General features: G+C 44.6%; 1 protein-coding gene across 1 annotated transcript; it reads left to right on the plus strand.

The window, feature by feature from the left end:
* Positions 1-44: 44 nt before the first annotated feature.
* Positions 45-15,473, plus strand: PAQR9 (progestin and adipoQ receptor family member 9). Its single transcript, XM_032143942.1, has 4 exons — positions 45-201; positions 563-1,848; positions 11,459-11,518; positions 14,049-15,473. Exons 1-4 carry the CDS (start codon positions 199-201, stop codon positions 14,074-14,076), a joined length of 1,377 nt encoding a protein of 458 aa, XP_031999833.1. The 5' UTR covers positions 45-198; the 3' UTR covers positions 14,077-15,473.
* Positions 15,474-17,838: the final 2,365 nt, after the last annotated feature.

Consider the following 17,838-nt stretch of genomic DNA (forward strand, 5'->3'; position numbering starts at 1 on the left):
AGCCGCAGCTCCCCGCCCCCCGCCCCCCGCGAACACGGCTCCCCAGTGTCCTCCAGAACGCCCGCGTGGCTGTCGGGTTTCGAACCGCAGGGCCGACTCTGGTCCTCAGCGCGCGCGCCGCCGCGTCGCCGACCAGCCTGCGGCCCCCGCATCAATCATTAACGGGGCGGCCCGGGTTGCGGCGGCCCGAGGAGGGGGATGGTACGGAACTCGAGACAGGGGACAACTCTATCCCCCGAAGCGGTCGCGAAACCCTAGCCTGGGAGGCCCCCGCCCTTCCTCGGTGCGCCTGTCCCTCCCTCCTCGCCTCGGCTCGCACATCCCCGCCTCCCGCCCCGGGGGCGGCGGCGGAGGCACCCGCACCGCGCGATGCCCAGTCACCGCCGCCGCGCTGCCGCCGCAGTCAGCCGCGCCGCCGCCGCCGCCGCCGCTGCCGCAGCGCGGGCGGCCGCGCGCCGGTAGCAGGGGCTTGGCGAGGAAGCCGCTGAGCCTTGCGCGCTCCGCGCTCCTGGCGGTCGCAGCGCTGCCTATTAATTGATTCTCTTATTGATTTAATTTTTAGGAGCGGCTGCTCGGAGGCACGGGTCTTCTCCTAAACCTGCAGCGACGCCCCCGGCGTGGGCACAAAGGCTCCGACGGCGGCCGGCGGGGGCTGCCCAGCGCCCGGGAGCCGGCGCCAGAGGTCGCCTGCGCGCGCCCTAGCCGAGCCCCGGGCACCATGCCGCGGCGCCTGCAGCCCCGGGGCGCGGGCACAAGAGGCCCTCCGGCCCCGGCCCCGGCAGCTTCGGGGGCCGCCCGGAACTCCCTCTCTGCAGCCTCCCGGGACCCCCCAGCGTCTGCCAAGCCGCTGCTGCGCTGGGACGAGGTGCCCGACGACTTCGTGGAGTGCTTCATCCTGTCGGGCTACCGGCGTCTGCCGTGCACGGCCCAGGAGTGCCTAGCCTCGGTGCTGAAGCCTACCAACGAGACGCTCAACTTCTGGACGCACTTCATCCCGCTGCTGCTGTTCCTGAGCAAGTTCTGCCGTCTGTTCTTCCTGAGCGGCGGCGACGTGCCCTTCCACCACCCGTGGCTGCTACCGCTGTGGTGCTACGCGTCGGGAGTGCTGCTGACCTTCGCCATGAGCTGCACGGCGCACGTGTTCAGCTGCCTGTCGCTGCGCCTGCGCGCCGCCTTCTTCTACCTGGACTACGCGTCCATCAGCTACTACGGCTTCGGCAGCACGGTGGCCTACTACTACTACCTGTTGCCAGGCCTCAGCTTGCTGGATGCCAGAGTCATGACTCCATACTTGCAGCAGCGCCTGGGCTGGCACGTGGACTGTACGCGCCTTATCGCCGCCTACCGCGCCCTGGTGCTGCCCGTGGCCTTCGTGCTGGCGGTGGCTTGCACTGTGGCCTGCTGCAAGAGCCGTACCGACTGGTGTACCTACCCGTTCGCGCTGCGCACCTTCGTCTTCGTCATGCCGCTCAGCATGGCCTGCCCCATTATGCTCGAGAGCTGGCTCTTCGACCTGCGTGGGGAGAACCCCACACTCTTCGTGCACTTCTACCGCCGCTACTTCTGGCTAGTGGTGGCCGCCTTCTTCAACGTGAGCAAGATCCCCGAGCGCATCCAGCCGGGTCTCTTCGACATCATCGGCCACAGCCACCAGCTCTTCCACATCTTCACCTTCCTCAGCATCTACGACCAGGTGTACTACGTAGAAGAGGGCCTGCGCCAGTTCCTCCAGGCGCCGCCTGCCGCACCCACTTTCTCGGGCACTGTGGGCTACATGCTGCTGCTGGTGGTCTGCCTGGGGCTGGTCATCAGGAAGTTCCTAAACAGCTCCGAATTCTGCAGTAAAAAGTGAGCCTCCGCCGTGGAGGAGACTACTGGTTCGCCCATCTGTTTGGAGTTTCTGTTGTTGCTATTGTTGGTTTGTTTTCAAGTTTCGTTGTGTTTTCTTCTTTGCTCAAGGAAGGTGCTGCAAAACTTTAGGGAAAAAGTTCACTGCTACAAAGGGATCCCAACCCACTGGAGGCTTTGAAGGAGGGAGGTTGGCGGGGGTGGTCAAGCGGGAGGGAGATAGTCACTTGTTCTTGCCCGTGGAAAAAATTCAGGTGATGTCTTTGACATCCAGGGATTTCTCAAAGGCAGTGAGTAAAATCCCAAATGAAGCCCTAAAGAGTTTGCTTTTCTAATCATCCGTGCCATTGGTAATAAGGAGTAGCCCCTATGAGGTCAGGTACACAGTAAAGAGGGTAAATAGAATCCTTGGGAACTTCTGTTTCAGTCTGAGGAATGCCTGGATTTGTCAAAAGAATGGAGCTTTCTAGGAAACAGGCACAAAGACGCAAACCCAGGGCTTAACCTGCTAGAAAATGCATGGAATGTGAACACAAGTTAATTATTTCAAAATGTTTTTCAGATGTTATTTAAATAGTAATATATACATTGATTTTTCATAATTTATCAAAGCCTGTGATATGCACTGAATTTTCGTTGTCACATAGTTTTGAATTTCACAGCCTTCTGCATTGCATACACTTGAACTGGACATCAGGGGAAGCTGCTTGAGAGTTCTCAACTACTTTCTTAAACTGTGTTTTCTGAAGGCCTGTGTCATGATACAACTGTGAATTCTACCTTAGGGACTCTGGTTAAACTATTGGTGAGGAGCTCGAGTGGTTTGTATAGACCCCAGATTTTTGTTTAATGTATTCCACAAAACCCATCCTGGTTTTTGTTTTGTTTTGTTTTTAATCTTTTTCTTTCCTTCTCTACTTATTTAAATTGCCACTGGAATAAATGTGCCTTTTGAAGCAAAGTCCAAATGACTGGTCCTCAAACACAGTTTCTTACATGGGGAGAGTAGTAAGAATAAGCTTTTCTTACCTGACTGCAAATCAGGGTTTCATGGTCCATCCAGGAGGGCAGAAGATGGTGTTGGTTTCAAGTGTTTGGTAGGATTGGAAGTAGCTTATAGGAGCATGCAGAGCATTTGGGTTCCCAACAAGGACAAAGAGCCAACCCGCTAATGTAGATGTGTTCCTAATGCAGCCATGGGAGAAGTTCTAGACTGATGCCATCCATCCTTGCTTAAAATGAAAAATATAATATCCAAGAATAAACGAAGCAGTTTTATTACGAAAGGCAGGAGCACATTATTGTCACTGAAAATTTTGAGTTAAATAAGATTACACTTGCCTAGTTAACTGCTGAAGTTTGATTTGGGTCCAGACTATGGAAATGATTGGCAGTCACCCTAAATCCTTGAAACATTCGTTAACATGTCGCTGAGATCCTTTCTAACAAACAGATTAGCCAGTGTTATTTAGACATTTCTTACAAATGCTAACCTGTAATTGAGATGGCCACTCTAGATTAACACAAACCACTGAGATGACTTGTTTAAATACTTATCACACTTCCCGGTAGGTCATTTTGTTAGAAGCCAAGTAAGTCATTGAATGGGAGTTTTGTTTTGTTTTGTTTTGTTTTCTTTGGAGGCGTGTGCCTTTATTGGCTCAGCAGGAGGAGTGGGTGGTCCTGATACCCAGCCAGCTGTACTTCACTGGCTTGTAGGTGATGGAGAGATTGCCCAGGTAGTGGTGGATCATCTTGGGCTTGACCTCCACCGCCTGGCTGAAGGTCTTGGGCAGGATGATCATGTCCCACAGGTGCGTCTTGATTTTATGATCTAACTTAGATCATGCGTATGAGGTAGATGAACACTTACTCAGCACTGGTAGGCTGGTGCTTCTAAAACAATTGCTGGTTTTGTTTATGCTTTTAATCACTTCTCTGTAAACAGAGAAGCTCAGCACAATTCCCTGGAGGAACCGGTATCCTTGTGTGTGTTACTTTGCACATAGAAGTTAAATTTATATATGTCTATATTTAATGTAGAATCTCTTGAGATTGTAAATACACTTCGCACAGTTGTTGATGAGTGTCAGTGTCTCATCCTTTGTGAAGTGCAAGGAGATTCCTGTTAGGTTACAGAGGCTAATTTGTACTTACCACAGATATTATTCCTCAGCTGTAACTTAATTCAGTACATGCATTCAAGGACAACTGTGGAAATCAGGATATTTCCACATGCAAATTTATTTGCATGTCGTTGTTTTTTCTAGAGCCCCAAAGAACATTGGTTTGGAAGCTAGAGAAACAGGATGAAGCGTATTATGTAGTTTCTTTGTAAAATGGGACCTCAATTTCAGAAGGAACTTTCAGGAGGAAGACTTCTAGCAAGGATTAATGAGTTTGAGAACAATAACTAAAACACCAAATTTGTCATTTTAATTTTTTTGTTGTTCTTCCAGGTCCACAGACAGAATTCTCTTCTTGTCCTGTGTCTTTGACCTTAAGGAGAGGCCACTTAAGGATAAAATTATACTCATATCATTTTTCAGGTGATTATGCTGCATGAATACAGTGAGATGACACACTTTTTGCCATGCAGGTTTCAGCACACAGTATGTCCCAGAGAGAATGAGGATTCCCTTTCCTCTTCCCTTTGCCTTTTCCTTCGTCCACTGTTCTTTCCCATTCCATCTTTGATTTTGTAGACCACATATAATAATGACAAGAGGGTATTCTAGTTGAAAACTGGTTTGGCTTCACTTCATGTTTGCAAATAGGTACCATATACACTAGTCAAAGCCGGGGATGATTTGTTAAACTATACAGTTTATTTGCTAAATTTGCTAAATTTCTTGATGTTTTAGAAGCAAAATGTTTACTTTGAATCTCCCCATTTGCATGGAACTATCCAGATTTATTACATATTTCAAGGTCATGTGGCAATTAGAACAATATATATTTTGAAATATTTTTCACACTTTCCATTTTGCCATGTTAAAATTCAGTTTTACTTTATTGTGTTCAGCTGTTTGAAATGTAGGACAAATCATAAATAAGGATTCACTCCATTATCTATGTACAACCTATTCTGGCAGTAGAATTTTGAAGCATATTATGTAATATGTTTCATCTTTACTTGTTAGTCATGACCTGGATGACATCTCAAGGAGCAGCGCCATAGAGTCATGCCTGGAAAATGAAGGTGTTTGACTTCAGTGCCTGTCACCCCGTGGGTTGGTCTCTGGGGCTGACTCAGACTGACTTCGTTGGCTAATGGGGTTCCTTTCTTCCCTGCCGTTCTTGTAGCTCAGGTGAAGAAGATGACCTTCCCAGAGAGAGGAAATGAGTTCCTCGGTCATGGCATGACTGGCTTGTAAAAATAAATGTGAACTTTTCCACTAGCCATACACTTTCTATAAATAGCCCAGGGAGAAAGTATGGGGCTACAGAGCTGGACAGAGTGGCCTTCATATGTTTCCATTCATAAATCCAGCTTGGAAGTGCTTGCAGTCAAAAAACAATTTAGCCTAATTTATAGTGATACTTCATAGGAATCATTTCTAAAAATGCAAAATTTTGGGACAGAGGTGATTTATATCATTTTTTGCTGATTTGGTGCCAACTCTGAGGACTAACAGCAATAATAAACAGGAATTTTTATCTTTAAATCTCTTCATAACTTTAATTAATCTGCACAAAGCTATAATAGGAGACAGGTATGGTGGGAGTTATCTCCATTTCAAGGCTTTATAGTTGGTCCAAGGTGACAGGATTAAGTTTTCAAACTGGCGTTAGGATGCGGAGACCATTGTGTGCTCAACTGTGTTTACTAGTTTGCATGGCTATGATGCCTGGCCAAGCACACAGACACTAATTGGAAAAACAGGTATAGATACAGTCCCGTAATTGACTAACTTTACAATTGAGCAAAGTAAGATATGGCTGTCTTTGAAATTAGATCAAAATATCTCAAATAAAATGTTATCAGCCATTTAAAATGGTTGTTACCATCTTGTTCTTCCAACTGTTGAAGTTTACCTCTGCTGACTTCACTCTGTCAGCATTCTTTGAGCTGTTCATTCATGCACTCGTATCATACGTTTCATGATCTTTGAGCACCTACTGTGTGTAAGACATTGGGCAAGGACCCGTCCGTATTATTACAGCCACTACCCTTTTGTCTTCTGGTGGAAGAGAGAAGCCCCAGAAAGTCTCTCTGGCCAGGAACCAAACTCTGACCTTGGCTGTAGGTAGAATGCTGTAAGTCCCTGAGTTTGGGTCTCTTCTTTTGCTAGCATAAGTGCAATCCATAGAATCTTATTTCTGTTCACATGCTGACTTCCTCAGCAATCAATCTCTTTCTTTTTTCTTTTGCTGTATGCTCCTAGGCCTATTGTTAAAAATAACTTGAAAATGTATTGTACAATCCAGATGAGGGAACAGTCAGCATATGTACAGAATTGAAAAACTTACCACTTATATTATGAAAACAGTAATAATGATAACTACTGGAAGATTGATAGTATTCATACTATTATGAAGAGTGGATCATCCAAAGTGCCTAAATTGTGATGTCTTTAAGTGTCTGAATTTTATAGTGTAATAAAACCAACCAACCACATACATAAGAAGGTAAATGGTTAGATCTCCAAAATTATCTGAGATTAACTAATGCTCTCTAGCCTTTTAGCATCTTTGTGTTGTAACTTATGAAACATGTCTTAGAAAACATTAATCTGCAGGAAATCATTAAAAAGTGTCAGATGTAAAAAAGATAGGAAGAACGCACGGGAAGGGGAGAACAAAGAGGATTAGAGTCAAACAGTCAGAATGGGGCAGCAAGTTCAACTGTGCAGTTAGCCTGAGTTAAATTTTGTCCTTAGAAAAGCATGTGAACTCCCAGGGTGTTAGCGTTCGAGTAGACAGGCAAGGAATTCTGTTTGTCAGCTTAACCACATCTTGCAGCATTTGACCTAAGCACGAGTGTCCAGGTATATTTTGAGTGGTACATTTATCTCCTGGCTTAAAGTCCTTAATTTGTTTCCGTAAAATTACGACAGAGGCAAAAAGGCATTACGGGATAGCATCAGCCAATTGTACATCACCTTTTGAATCATTTTCTTGAAGGATTGCCAATATTCTCTGACATATATCACCTGACAAAAAGCGAACAAGCCTGGACAAACTGAAAAAGGAAGCATTCAGTGGTTGAAGCTGAGCACTACTGTATTCTTTTGTGAGAGGCCACACGTTTTCTTATTGAAGATTTGGCTTCTTCAATATTGTGGATAATTATTTCTTAATTGTGAAAATGGATGTCAGTTCTTCATAGTCACCCTTCCAAAAGCTAATACAAATTTCTGTTGTTGTCATTTAAAAAAGGATAACTGTATTGCATTTCTGGTTTGCAGATTTCTAACCAGTTTGTAGGCATTTTTGTTCTAGAATGGCTTCTTAAGAATCTGTGAGCAAGCTGCAGAATTAGAGTGTTTATTTATAGGTCAGGGGCCAAGAATGCTCATTTAGCTGTTAATTGTGGCAGGATGTGACTTTTGAAAGCTCTGAACATATACCTATATGCAACAGTATGCACACTTATTTACTATTTAGCTCAATGGAAAAACAGCCTGTTCTTTGAGCTTTTGAGAATGTTTCCCAATGTATTGTGCTTCTAAATGTAATGCACTCGCTTTAATGCTTTTGTTCTCAATCAGTCTCTGGAAGCTATTCCAAACATGGCATTTCTCAAGGAAAATTTCTTGAATGTGCAAAATTATTCTCCAATGTGTAAAAGTGACAGGCCACCTTTCCCTCATGCCTTATACCTCCACCCAAAATACGCAATAAGCACTCAAGGCAGAATGGGGGGTCTTCAGGTGGCCATTTGGCCATGCTGTAAAGATGGCCCTGCTTCTCCCAGTTCGCCATGATATTGGAAGGACACTGTGTAAATAAACTCTTGTTTCTAGATAAAGCATGGGGACACAATTTCACTTCTTCTTAGTTGCATCTCTAGTTGGAAAGCATAATGTTTTTAATATGCTGGATGCAAAAAATAAAATTCATGGGGAAATTTTTTTAAAAAGTATTTTAATTTTATATTTGTAAAGTTTCTAGTAGACATTTGTTTGTAAAAACAGGCCTTAGCACATAGGTGAGAACCAGAGCTTTTTGGAAAGACTCATCTTTATCCGGGGAGTTTAATCACCTTGAGCTCTTACCCAAATGATAAAGACCTAGTAGGTCTTTACAAATGTAAATAATGTATAGTTTAAAGAAGGATACAAATCATTTTTTTTTTTTTTTTTTGAGACGGAGTCTTGCTCTGTCACCCAGGCTGGAGTGCAGTGGCGCGATCTCGGCTCACTGCAAGCTCCGCCTCCCGGGTTCACGCCATTCTCCTGCCTCAGCCTCTCCGAGTAGCTGGGACTACAGGCGCCTGCCACCACGCCCGGCTAATTTTTTGTATTTTTAGTAGAGACGGGGTTTCACCGTGGTCTCGATCTCCTGACCTCGGGATCCGCCCGCCTCGGCCTCCCAAAGTGCTGGGATTACAAGCGTGAGCCACCGCGCCCGGCCACAAATCATTTTTTAAAAAAGAAGAAAACACATGAGATAGGTTTTAGGTGTGTCTCATGGCTAAATTTAAAAGTATTTTTAAAAATTCTGGTTAGAAACTTTATTAAATTCCCTCTTCCAGCAAAACCTAGCACAGAAGGTCTACTTTTCGAACAGGCTGGTTTTCTTTTCTGGAGGCTATGAACAAAATTATTCTAGCCAATCAGCTGAGTACCAAGGCAATAAAGAGGTGAGGCACCTTTCACTTTGATGAGTTTATAAGCATGGTGAATAACATAACCAATAAAATGTATAGCCCTGGAACTCTGTCCCTTGTTTCTTCAGAATAGAAAGAAGAATAAGCCCCGTGCCATCACTATATGGACTAGGAAAAGGCTTTCTGTGTTTCAGGGCTGGGGGAGGATTCTGTGGCTGCTTTTTTTTTTTTTTTTTTTTTAATTTGTATGGACCGTGTGGCCGCTCTGAGCTCTCTTCATTGCAGCCGTCTCCCAGGCCATTTTCACTACCCTTGAAACTTCACTTTCCACATACCCAGCTTGAAGAGAAAAGATTTCTAAAAGGATTCCATGTGTATTTAGGCCTTCTCCAACCATCTGCCTTATGAGGTTCACCCATTTCCAAACTAAGGTTTTAAATACGGTGACTGTTCATGGATTTGCAAGAAGGTACAACCAGCAGGTCCCCTTTTGCAGTAAAGGGCATTATACTTGAAGGGCCATACTCATTTTTTCCTCAGGTCAGAGGCAGAGGGAAGCGTTAACAGTGATCAAATAGAGACCTTCATGTGTCTGTTTTTTGTTTTTGTTTTTAAGTTCATTTAAGGGTGATGACGGAGAAAGAAGAGAGTAAAAATGATGCGCGCATAAATAAATGTTTCCCATTACTTGCCAGATTCATTCTTTTTAGGCTACCCTTACTCCAGTCCTTACCCACATCCTAGAGAACTGTATTTAGCTAGCAAGAGAGGCATTCTCAGGATATGTGAGCTTCCAGGCACGGACTAACATGTGGTTTCAAATCAACAGTGTATTCTAACAGAAAGCATTACTTTATCTTAATTCTCCATTATGTGATAAAATAATCTATAGAAATAGGTATCACTTTGGCCAGTTCTGTGCATGTAGCTGAAAAAAAAATGTGACACATTTCTATTGTATGATTTGCTATGATTTTGGTTTCCTGAGACATTTGTTCCCTACAGTCTTGAATATGAAATTCTGTGTAAATAATGTAACTATGCATTTTTGCTGAAAAACAAATGTATGAAATAATAAATTATTTGTAAGCACAGTGTTTAGGATCGTAACCATCTGTGCATGTCCAACAGTTATCTTTCAGCAACAGGGTATTCCTAAATTAGCAGTAAAATATTCATAACACTAATAAACACGATAAGAAAAAACATTACCCTTTTCATAAAATTCAGCAGGCAGAAGGCAAGAGTATAAGTTTATCCTGAAGAAGCACCCTTAGTATATTACTTTTTTATAATATTAGATAAATTAAAAAGAAAATTCATGTGTTACTTTGAAGCCATATCTTCTAAGAAAATACTTGTATAACCCAGGTTATGAAATGTTTTCTTCCACCTTTCTGTTTTTCAAAAGCATGTAGGGTCCATGGGCTTCTGTGCAACACATCTTGTCTGAGAACCTTGGTGATGTGTGTGAACTTACAGTATCTCTGTCCCAAAAAAACCCCAGCAACGGAGATCCAACTTCAACTCTTAAACTCTGTGGTGATGGCTACGTCTTTAAATCATGTTGATTATTGTTTCAGAGGTTTTTGGTTATCAGGAACAGAAAACTCTCAGGAAGGAAGAAAAGGTTTATAGGAGGAACACTGGGGAGTGCACATAGCTGACCACCCAGGCCTCAGGAAGGAAGGGAGCAGGACGTGCTAGAGATTCTGGTGAGAAACTCCTGCCTCTCCAGGGCTCTGCCACCAGATTAACTAGCTTCAGGGCACTGCCACCAGATGAGCCATGGTCAGCTTTTTCCTGGCCTTGTTGTGTCTGTCCCCAATTCGAATTCCTGGAAAAGAGTATCAGGTTGGCCTACCTGAGGTCACATGGACTCCTCTAGCGACAAGGCATGGGGGTGCCTGTGATTTGAACCCTTTCCAGAACCACATGGAGGGTGGAGGTTAATTCCCACAGGAAGGGATGATGGGCAGACAAAAACAACAGCTGTCTACTCCATCCAACCCATTGGCTGTCTGGTCCACAGGCATTCCACTATAATCCCCACTCCTGAGGAGTGTGTGGACAAAGATCACGGGAGACTGGCGGTTTGAGCCATGTGCACTATGTAAAGTGCTTTCCACGCCAAGTGTCTTACCAGTGTGGGGTCCCTGTTAAAGCTCCGGAGCATGTGGAGAAGGAGGGAAGAAAACCATGCTAACAGCCCAAAACAATAGCAAGCACAGCCCAGCCCCTAGCTGGCTAGCACACACTCTCCTTTTTTTATATATGCTTTTCTTAATGTAATACAACTTATTTGTACCATCGAAGCACTCTTGTCCCCTTTCCCAAAGACAACCCAAAGCTGCCTTCACTTAGAACAGCGGCAAACTTCCAGCACTCAGGTTCTCCATGTGAATGAAGGGAATTCCCTTTATTCAGGTCAGGATGTGGCTAAATAAGACATTCAGCCACCCCCAATTCACTGTAGAAAGGTGGAGAATTGGCTAGCTGAGAGACAAACTCCCACCCCGAATAGCATACCATTTCTAATGGCGTACTGTGCCACCAGTATATGGCAGCCATCACCTCCTGTGGCCTAGGATGGACAAGGCCTCCACAAGCTGGTAGTGGAATGAGTTCTTCAGGTTCTGTGTGCTGGGAGGATCTCTGTCTACCTTGCTCCAGGGCCACTCCTAAGAGGGCCACTCCATCTGGGCTGTCTAGTATCTCTTGAACCTGTGCCAAATATCTGCTTGTTTGCTTTTAGATTCACATTCCCATACTTCCCTTCATCTGCTCTGTATTGGAGCTGATTCTCAGCTCTCTTGCCCTCTGGCTTTTTGTTAGGTCCTGCCAAGGGGACAAATGGTGGAAGATTGGATTGGAACAAAAAGCAGCAGAAGGCAGGTATTTTTTCCTGTCCCTCCCGACTCTTCTTGTTTTTTCCTGGAATCCTCAGCCCTGGCTACTACTAGCAGTCACAGTGTAATCCTGAGGGAAGACAAGATAAGAAGAAAGCCAGAACATAGAGTGGGACCAAAGAAAGTATTTCACAAAGGAAGCCTTGATCAAACTGTGCTTGAGGCCCACACACCTTTGGACTTTTCCATGTGAGCCAATACATTTCCTTCATTTCACAATTGAATTTAAGTTATATTTATGCCTTGTATCAGAAGTATCTTAACAGATCCATAAAATTTGCTAACTTCTCAGCCATATATAACAGGAGTTGCACAGCTCCCATCCCACCATGACTGAGCCAGTCCCACATTTTAGAATCTACCTATTAGACATTTGTGATACTTCATTTTTTAAGTACAGATATGCTGTATTAGGACTCAAAGCTACCCAGTGACCCCGATGTGATGCCTGAACTGCTCTCTCCCATTCTTTATTGCAGGTATTTCAGATATCTGACCCTACCACTCCCACCCTCTCCTCAACTCTCTGATCTTACCACTTCCCACCTTTTCAAGAACCACACTCTATCCATTACACATTGTTCTCCTGTATGTTCGTCAACTACTTCTACTCAATAGGATTCCTCCTACAAGAATTTAAAAATGTACTACGAGTCTCTCCCACCTTCTAAAATGAGAAAGTCACCCTCTCCCCACTATGTCACACTCTAACAACACCCCCCCCCCCTTCTTTTTCACAGCCAGGCTTTTTTGAAAGAGTGGTGCACACCGCCTTTGTTTTTGTACCTCCCACTCACTCCTTTACCCACTGCATTCTGGCTTCATTAAGCTCACTAGAATGATTCTTCTAAGATTTCCATCGGCCTCCTTGTTGATGGATAGACATTTCTGAGATCCTCTTTCCCATTCTGTTCTCTTCGAAACACTCTTCCTTTTGCCTCTGTGACTTTTGTACTACTCTTTTACAATCTCCTCTACTGATTTTCATGCCTAACACCAATTTTCTCAAAGAGTGAGCACAAAGCATCTATACCGGTATAGTTGAAGGACTTTGGTCAGTGGCTTCCTGGTTCTGCCACTTTCTGTCAGCTTTCCTGCTCAATTTAGAGACATTCTAATTCTTGTTCAGAAAACCTTGAGTCTACTCCTGTAATTCTTCTAGTGAGTTTGTAAGCCAACCAATGCCTACTAATAAATCCCCATTAGCACCAACTAGCTTGAATAGATTTTGTTGTCTGCAATTGACCCTAAACTGATATATCAGGTAAGCAGAAAAGGATGGTGATCAGGAATGCTCTTTATTCCCCAAATCAATCATTGGCAAGTAGTCTACTGGGCCTTGAATTTTTTATCTTTAATTTTCCTTGGCAAAACAAAGCAGGTTCTGAATCAGACAGCTACTTCAGAGAGTTTGGTTCTATTTCAAAGCAAAAAAAGAAACACTAGGAAAATCATTACCTAGGAATTTTTTTTCCATAATGTTTACTTAAAATGGGTAAAGGGAGACACAGTATGGATACTTAGAATACATGTCAAGTGAAAAAGTCTGAAATAAATCCAGGCTGGGTTCAGTGGTTCATGCCTGTAATCCCAGCACTTTGGGAGGCCAAGCCGGGGGGTCACTTGAGGCTAGGAGTTTGACACCAGCCTGGGCAACATAGCAAGACCCCATCTTTATAAAAAATTAAAAAATAAAAATAAATAAAATAAATCCTATGAACAATAAGTGGTATTCTCATGTATCAATGTCATCTATATAATGTTCATATAAAAATTCAACCCCTAATAACCAAAAATTCACCAAAGAATATTCAGAATTCTGGCCGGGCATGGTGGCTCACTCCTGTAATCCCAGCACTTTGGGAGGCCGAGGCGGGTGGATCACAAGTTCAGGAGATCGAGATCATCCTGGCTAACACGGTGAAACCCCGTCTCTACTAAAAATACAAAAAACTAGCCAGGCGTTGTGGCGGGTGCCTGTAGTCCCAGCTACTTGGGAGGCTGAGGCAGGAGAATGGCATGAACCCAGGAGGCGGAGCTTGCAGTGAGCTGAGATTGCGCCACTGCACTCCAGCCGGGGTGACAGAGCCAGACTCCGTCTCAAAAAAAAAAAAAAAAAAAAAAAAAGAATATTCAGAATTCTAACATTGGGTGAGAATCCTGTAAGTGTTTGATCTAAAAAATTAACTGTGGTCCTCCATTCCAGCGGGGAATGGCCAGAGTGAGTCAGGATCTCAGCGCTGCTTGGTTTCCTCTTTCCCCGGACAAAGGTGTTTATCCCTGTAACGCATTCCTCTGCTTCTGCTAGCAGTGCCCTGAATTTCCTTTGAGGAATAATCCCTCCTACTGAAGCTTGGTGGGACTGCAATCCAAGGTAGCCCTGCAAGCCCAGAGTTTCTCTCAATTCTTTATTCTCCATGACTTGCCTGCACAGGTCTTCATAAAATTCTCTGAGCTACCCCATAGCTTTTCAATACATTATTTCTTTATTTTTTGTTCCTTTTTCCCACCTTAAGTTCATCGGAAGGTTCCAATTTCCTGTAATGAAAGAATATTGACTGAGGACTTAGAGTTTCCAGTATGGGATGTAAGGAGCTTGGAAGTTGTCACTCCATTTTAACAAGTGAAAAGTTGAACTGAAAAATCAACAACCCTTCTTGGGTCCATCAGAGACATGAAGTCACAGAGCAAACTGCTGCTCCCAAAAATTGGAGAGACAAACAGGTAGACACAGAGAATCACAATTTAACAGAGCAGGAACCCACAAGAAGAAATTTCTGCAAGAACCAGTACCAAGTTCTTTTGTTCCCTATGCATCATGACTAGTTTCCAACAAAAAATTACAAGGCTTACCAAAAGGCAAAAAACACAGTTTGAAGAAACAGAGCAAGCATGAGAACAGGCTCAGATATGACAGGGATGTTGGAATTGTCAGGTTGGGAATTTAAAATAATTATGCTAAAGGTTCTAATGGAAAAATAAACAATATGCAAGAACCAACAGATAATGTACAAAGAGATTAAAGTTCTGAGAAAGAATCAAGCATAAATGCTAGAAATCAAGAACATTGTGACAGACTTGAAGAATGCTTTGATGGGCTCATTACTAGGCTAGACCCTGCTGAGTAAAGAATCGGTGAGCTTGAGGCTATGTCACTAGAAACTTCTAAAACTGAAAAGCAAAGAAAAAAAGACTAGAAAAAAATCAGAAGAGAATATTCAAGAACCGTGGGGCAATTACAAAAGGTGTAACCTACACTTAATGGGAATACAAAAGAAGAAAGGGAGAGGGGAACAGAAGGATATTAACAAATAAACACCCACTCAAACTCTGCAGCTTGAAAGGAAATGATATTCCACATAGAGACAAGACTTTTGAATTACTTATAATTTCTTTCTCTCTTCTCTTTCTCAGAAGTCCACTATCAGTTTCTGACCTCCAAAAACTTTTTTCTTAAGAGCTGAAAAAATTCCTAAAAGAAATGGAAGATTTAAGGAAACTGATTAACTTTGCAATTTATAAATAAATTTTAAGCCATAGGATTAATAAGAGGTTTCACATCCTGCCTGCTCCCATAATGTCCATTCTCTCTATCTTGATCCTTTGCAGTCGTAAAAATATATGTGGAAAACTGAAAGGTGGGCAGAAGTGAACATTTATTAGTACAAAATGTAATTCTCTAAGAGCTACTTTACTACTTCAGGATGACCTGAGTGAAGCTAATGGCCTAGTTTTTACTCCAGCTCTTATTAATTCAGTGGTTGACAGCATTAGTTCATCCCTACCTCACTATCTATCTGTTTTGAGGGTAGGATCTATAAATATCAGTTTAGAGTTCTCTCAGATTCTTACTTTAGTTACACAGAAATGTCATAAAGTACAAAAGGAAACAGGTTTAAGGAAATAAATAATTCTACAGATACATGTAATAAGCCAACTATAAGAAGATCATGTCCCAGTTCTCGCCTGTTGTTATCTTTATTTTGGTTTGATTTTTTTGTTTTGATTTGATTTTTTTACTTTTGATTTTGGTGTTTTCTTTTTGCCAAGCTCCTAGAGAAAGCATCAGATATAAAAGCTAGCAGATGTGAAATCCTGCCAGAAGCCCCTCACTTTGATTTCTGGCATTACCTGTCTTGCCAAATGTAAAGCTTGTTAATATATGGGTGCCAATTTGTCACATAAACACGTAAGGAGATCCAGGGCCAGTGGTATAAATCATGGTGCCTTGCCATGAAACCTGGCTACAATGAACTTAAAGAGAACAGCTTAAAAGGAAAAGCTGGCCGGGCGCGGTGGCTCATGCCTGTAATCCCAGCACTTTGGGAGGCCAAGGCAGGTGGATCACCTGATGTCGGGAGTTCAAGACCACCCTGATCAACATGGAGAAACCCCGTCTCTACTAAAAATACAAAAACATTAGCCAGGCATGGTGGCGCATGCCTGTAATCTCAGCTACTGAGGAGGCTGAGGCAGGAGAATCGCTTGAACCCGGGAGGCAGAGGTTGCAGTGAGCCGAGATCGCGCCATTGCACTCTAGCCTGGGCAACAAGAGCAAAACTCAGTCTCAAAAAAAAAAAAAGGAAAATCTCGGAGGGGGGGGGGGGGCGGTTCTTGGCATCAGGTGGCAACTCTACCACCTTCTCTCCATTCAACTGTTGGACGAAGTCATTTTAGTCCCCAGGCCATCATTTGCGCTATTGTGGCAGGGGAGCTGTCCTAGAAGGATGAGTCACAGCCACACTGAGTCAGACTCAAGTATGGCGAAGATGAGGTTCTCCCCTTGTTCTTGGGCATAACAAAATTGGGCTTATCATACGAATACCAGAGTACTTTTTAAAAAAATAAACCTTTTTCTCCTGGTCCTCGCTGTCCAGTCTCGTAACTGGTTTTGACAGACATCTGCCAAGCTTCAGTGTCACTTGGCTGCCACTAAAAGCGCTGGTGATTATTCACAATCTCCCATAAGTCATCTCTAACAGGAAACAAGTGCCATCCTGAAAAATGGGACGGTGTATCTGGAACAGCTGCCCAGGTGTTCGGAGCATCTTAGGGTCCAGCCTGGTCCTTGTGTCTTGGTGCACTGTCCCCACTGTCCTTGCAGTGGACACGGAGTTGGATGACTGCCCAGGCAGGCAACCTTGTGGAGGGGCAGTCTGAAGTTCCTTATAGCAGGGAGGAAAAAGTGGGACCTCCAAGGTGGGGATGGGGGATTCTGACATTCCAGTGGTCATACACACACACACACACACACACACACACACACACGCACACACACACACAAAACTCAGAAACACCCTGGTCACCGTGAGATGATCTCCAAGCTGTAAGGGTTCCCAGAAAGGACTCTTTGAGAACCATGAGAGAGCTGAAGGGAACTGAGCACGGGCTGTCAGGAGTGGGGACAAGCAGGAAAATGGCTCAGGCTGGACTCCCGCAGGCCGATGCAGGCTCAGATATGCAGCCCGCGGGATGTCCTGCTTTCCAGGGGCGGGAGGCGTGGCAGGGGCTGGGGCGCCTGGAAAGCCTGACTCCTGGGGCAGTCCCTGAGCTCCTCGGTCGCGTGCAGGTAGATCGGACACAGCTGGGCGCGGGCGGCAGGGTCGGCCTGGGAGTCTGCTTGGGTCTCAGGGAGAGCGCGGGGAGGCCGGCACGGCAGGGCGCTGCGGCCTCGGAGGGGCAGCCAGGCAGGCGCCGAGAGGACGCGAACTCGAGGCCTCCAGCGGCGCAGAGGAGAGGGAGTAGGCGCCGGGCTGGGCGCCTGCCCCTTCCTCCTCCTGTGGCTTCTTGTGTCTTGCATGGGCGGATCTGGACTGGGTTCGACTTCTCGCGCCGTTATTTCATCCTCTTATCACCTTAGGCAACCTACTCTGCCTCTCATCCTCCATTTCCTCATCTGTAAAATAGAGCGGGAAGTATTTCTTACTTCATAGTGGTATTATCAGAGGCTTTTGAACCAGAGCGACTTCATCTTGAATAGAGGAGGCTGGGCGAAATAAGGCGGAGACCTACCGGGCTGCATTCCCGGGTGGTTAGCCATTCTAAGTCACCGGATGAGACAGGAGGTCAGCACAGGATACAGGTCATAAAGACTTTGCTGATAAAACAGGTTGTAGTAAACAAGCCAGCTAAAACCCACCAAAACCAAGGTGGCAATGGGAGTGACCTCTGGTCGTCCTCACTGCTACACTCCCACCAGTGCCATGACAGTTTACAAATGCCATGGCAAAGTCAGGAAGTTACCCTATATGGTCTAAAAAAGGGGGGCATGAATAACGGCCCCCCCCCACGTTTAGCATACAATCA

This window comes from Hylobates moloch, unplaced genomic scaffold (assembly GCF_009828535.3).
Source record: "Hylobates moloch isolate HMO894 unplaced genomic scaffold, HMol_V3 SCAFFOLD_22, whole genome shotgun sequence".
Taxonomy (NCBI): Eukaryota; Metazoa; Chordata; class Mammalia; order Primates; family Hylobatidae; genus Hylobates; species Hylobates moloch.

What these genes read in the sequence shown, in the direction of transcription:
- PAQR9 (XM_032143942.1), top strand. An exon ending in TCCGAATTCTGCAGTAAAAA is followed by an intron (nt 1,849 to 11,458) that starts GTGAGCCTCCGC and finishes GCTTTTTGTTAG; the next exon opens with GTCCTGCCAAGGGGACAAAT. An exon ending in CAAAAAGCAGCAGAAGGCAG is followed by an intron (nt 11,519 to 14,048) that starts GTATTTTTTCCT and finishes TCCCACCTTAAG; the next exon opens with TTCATCGGAAGGTTCCAATT.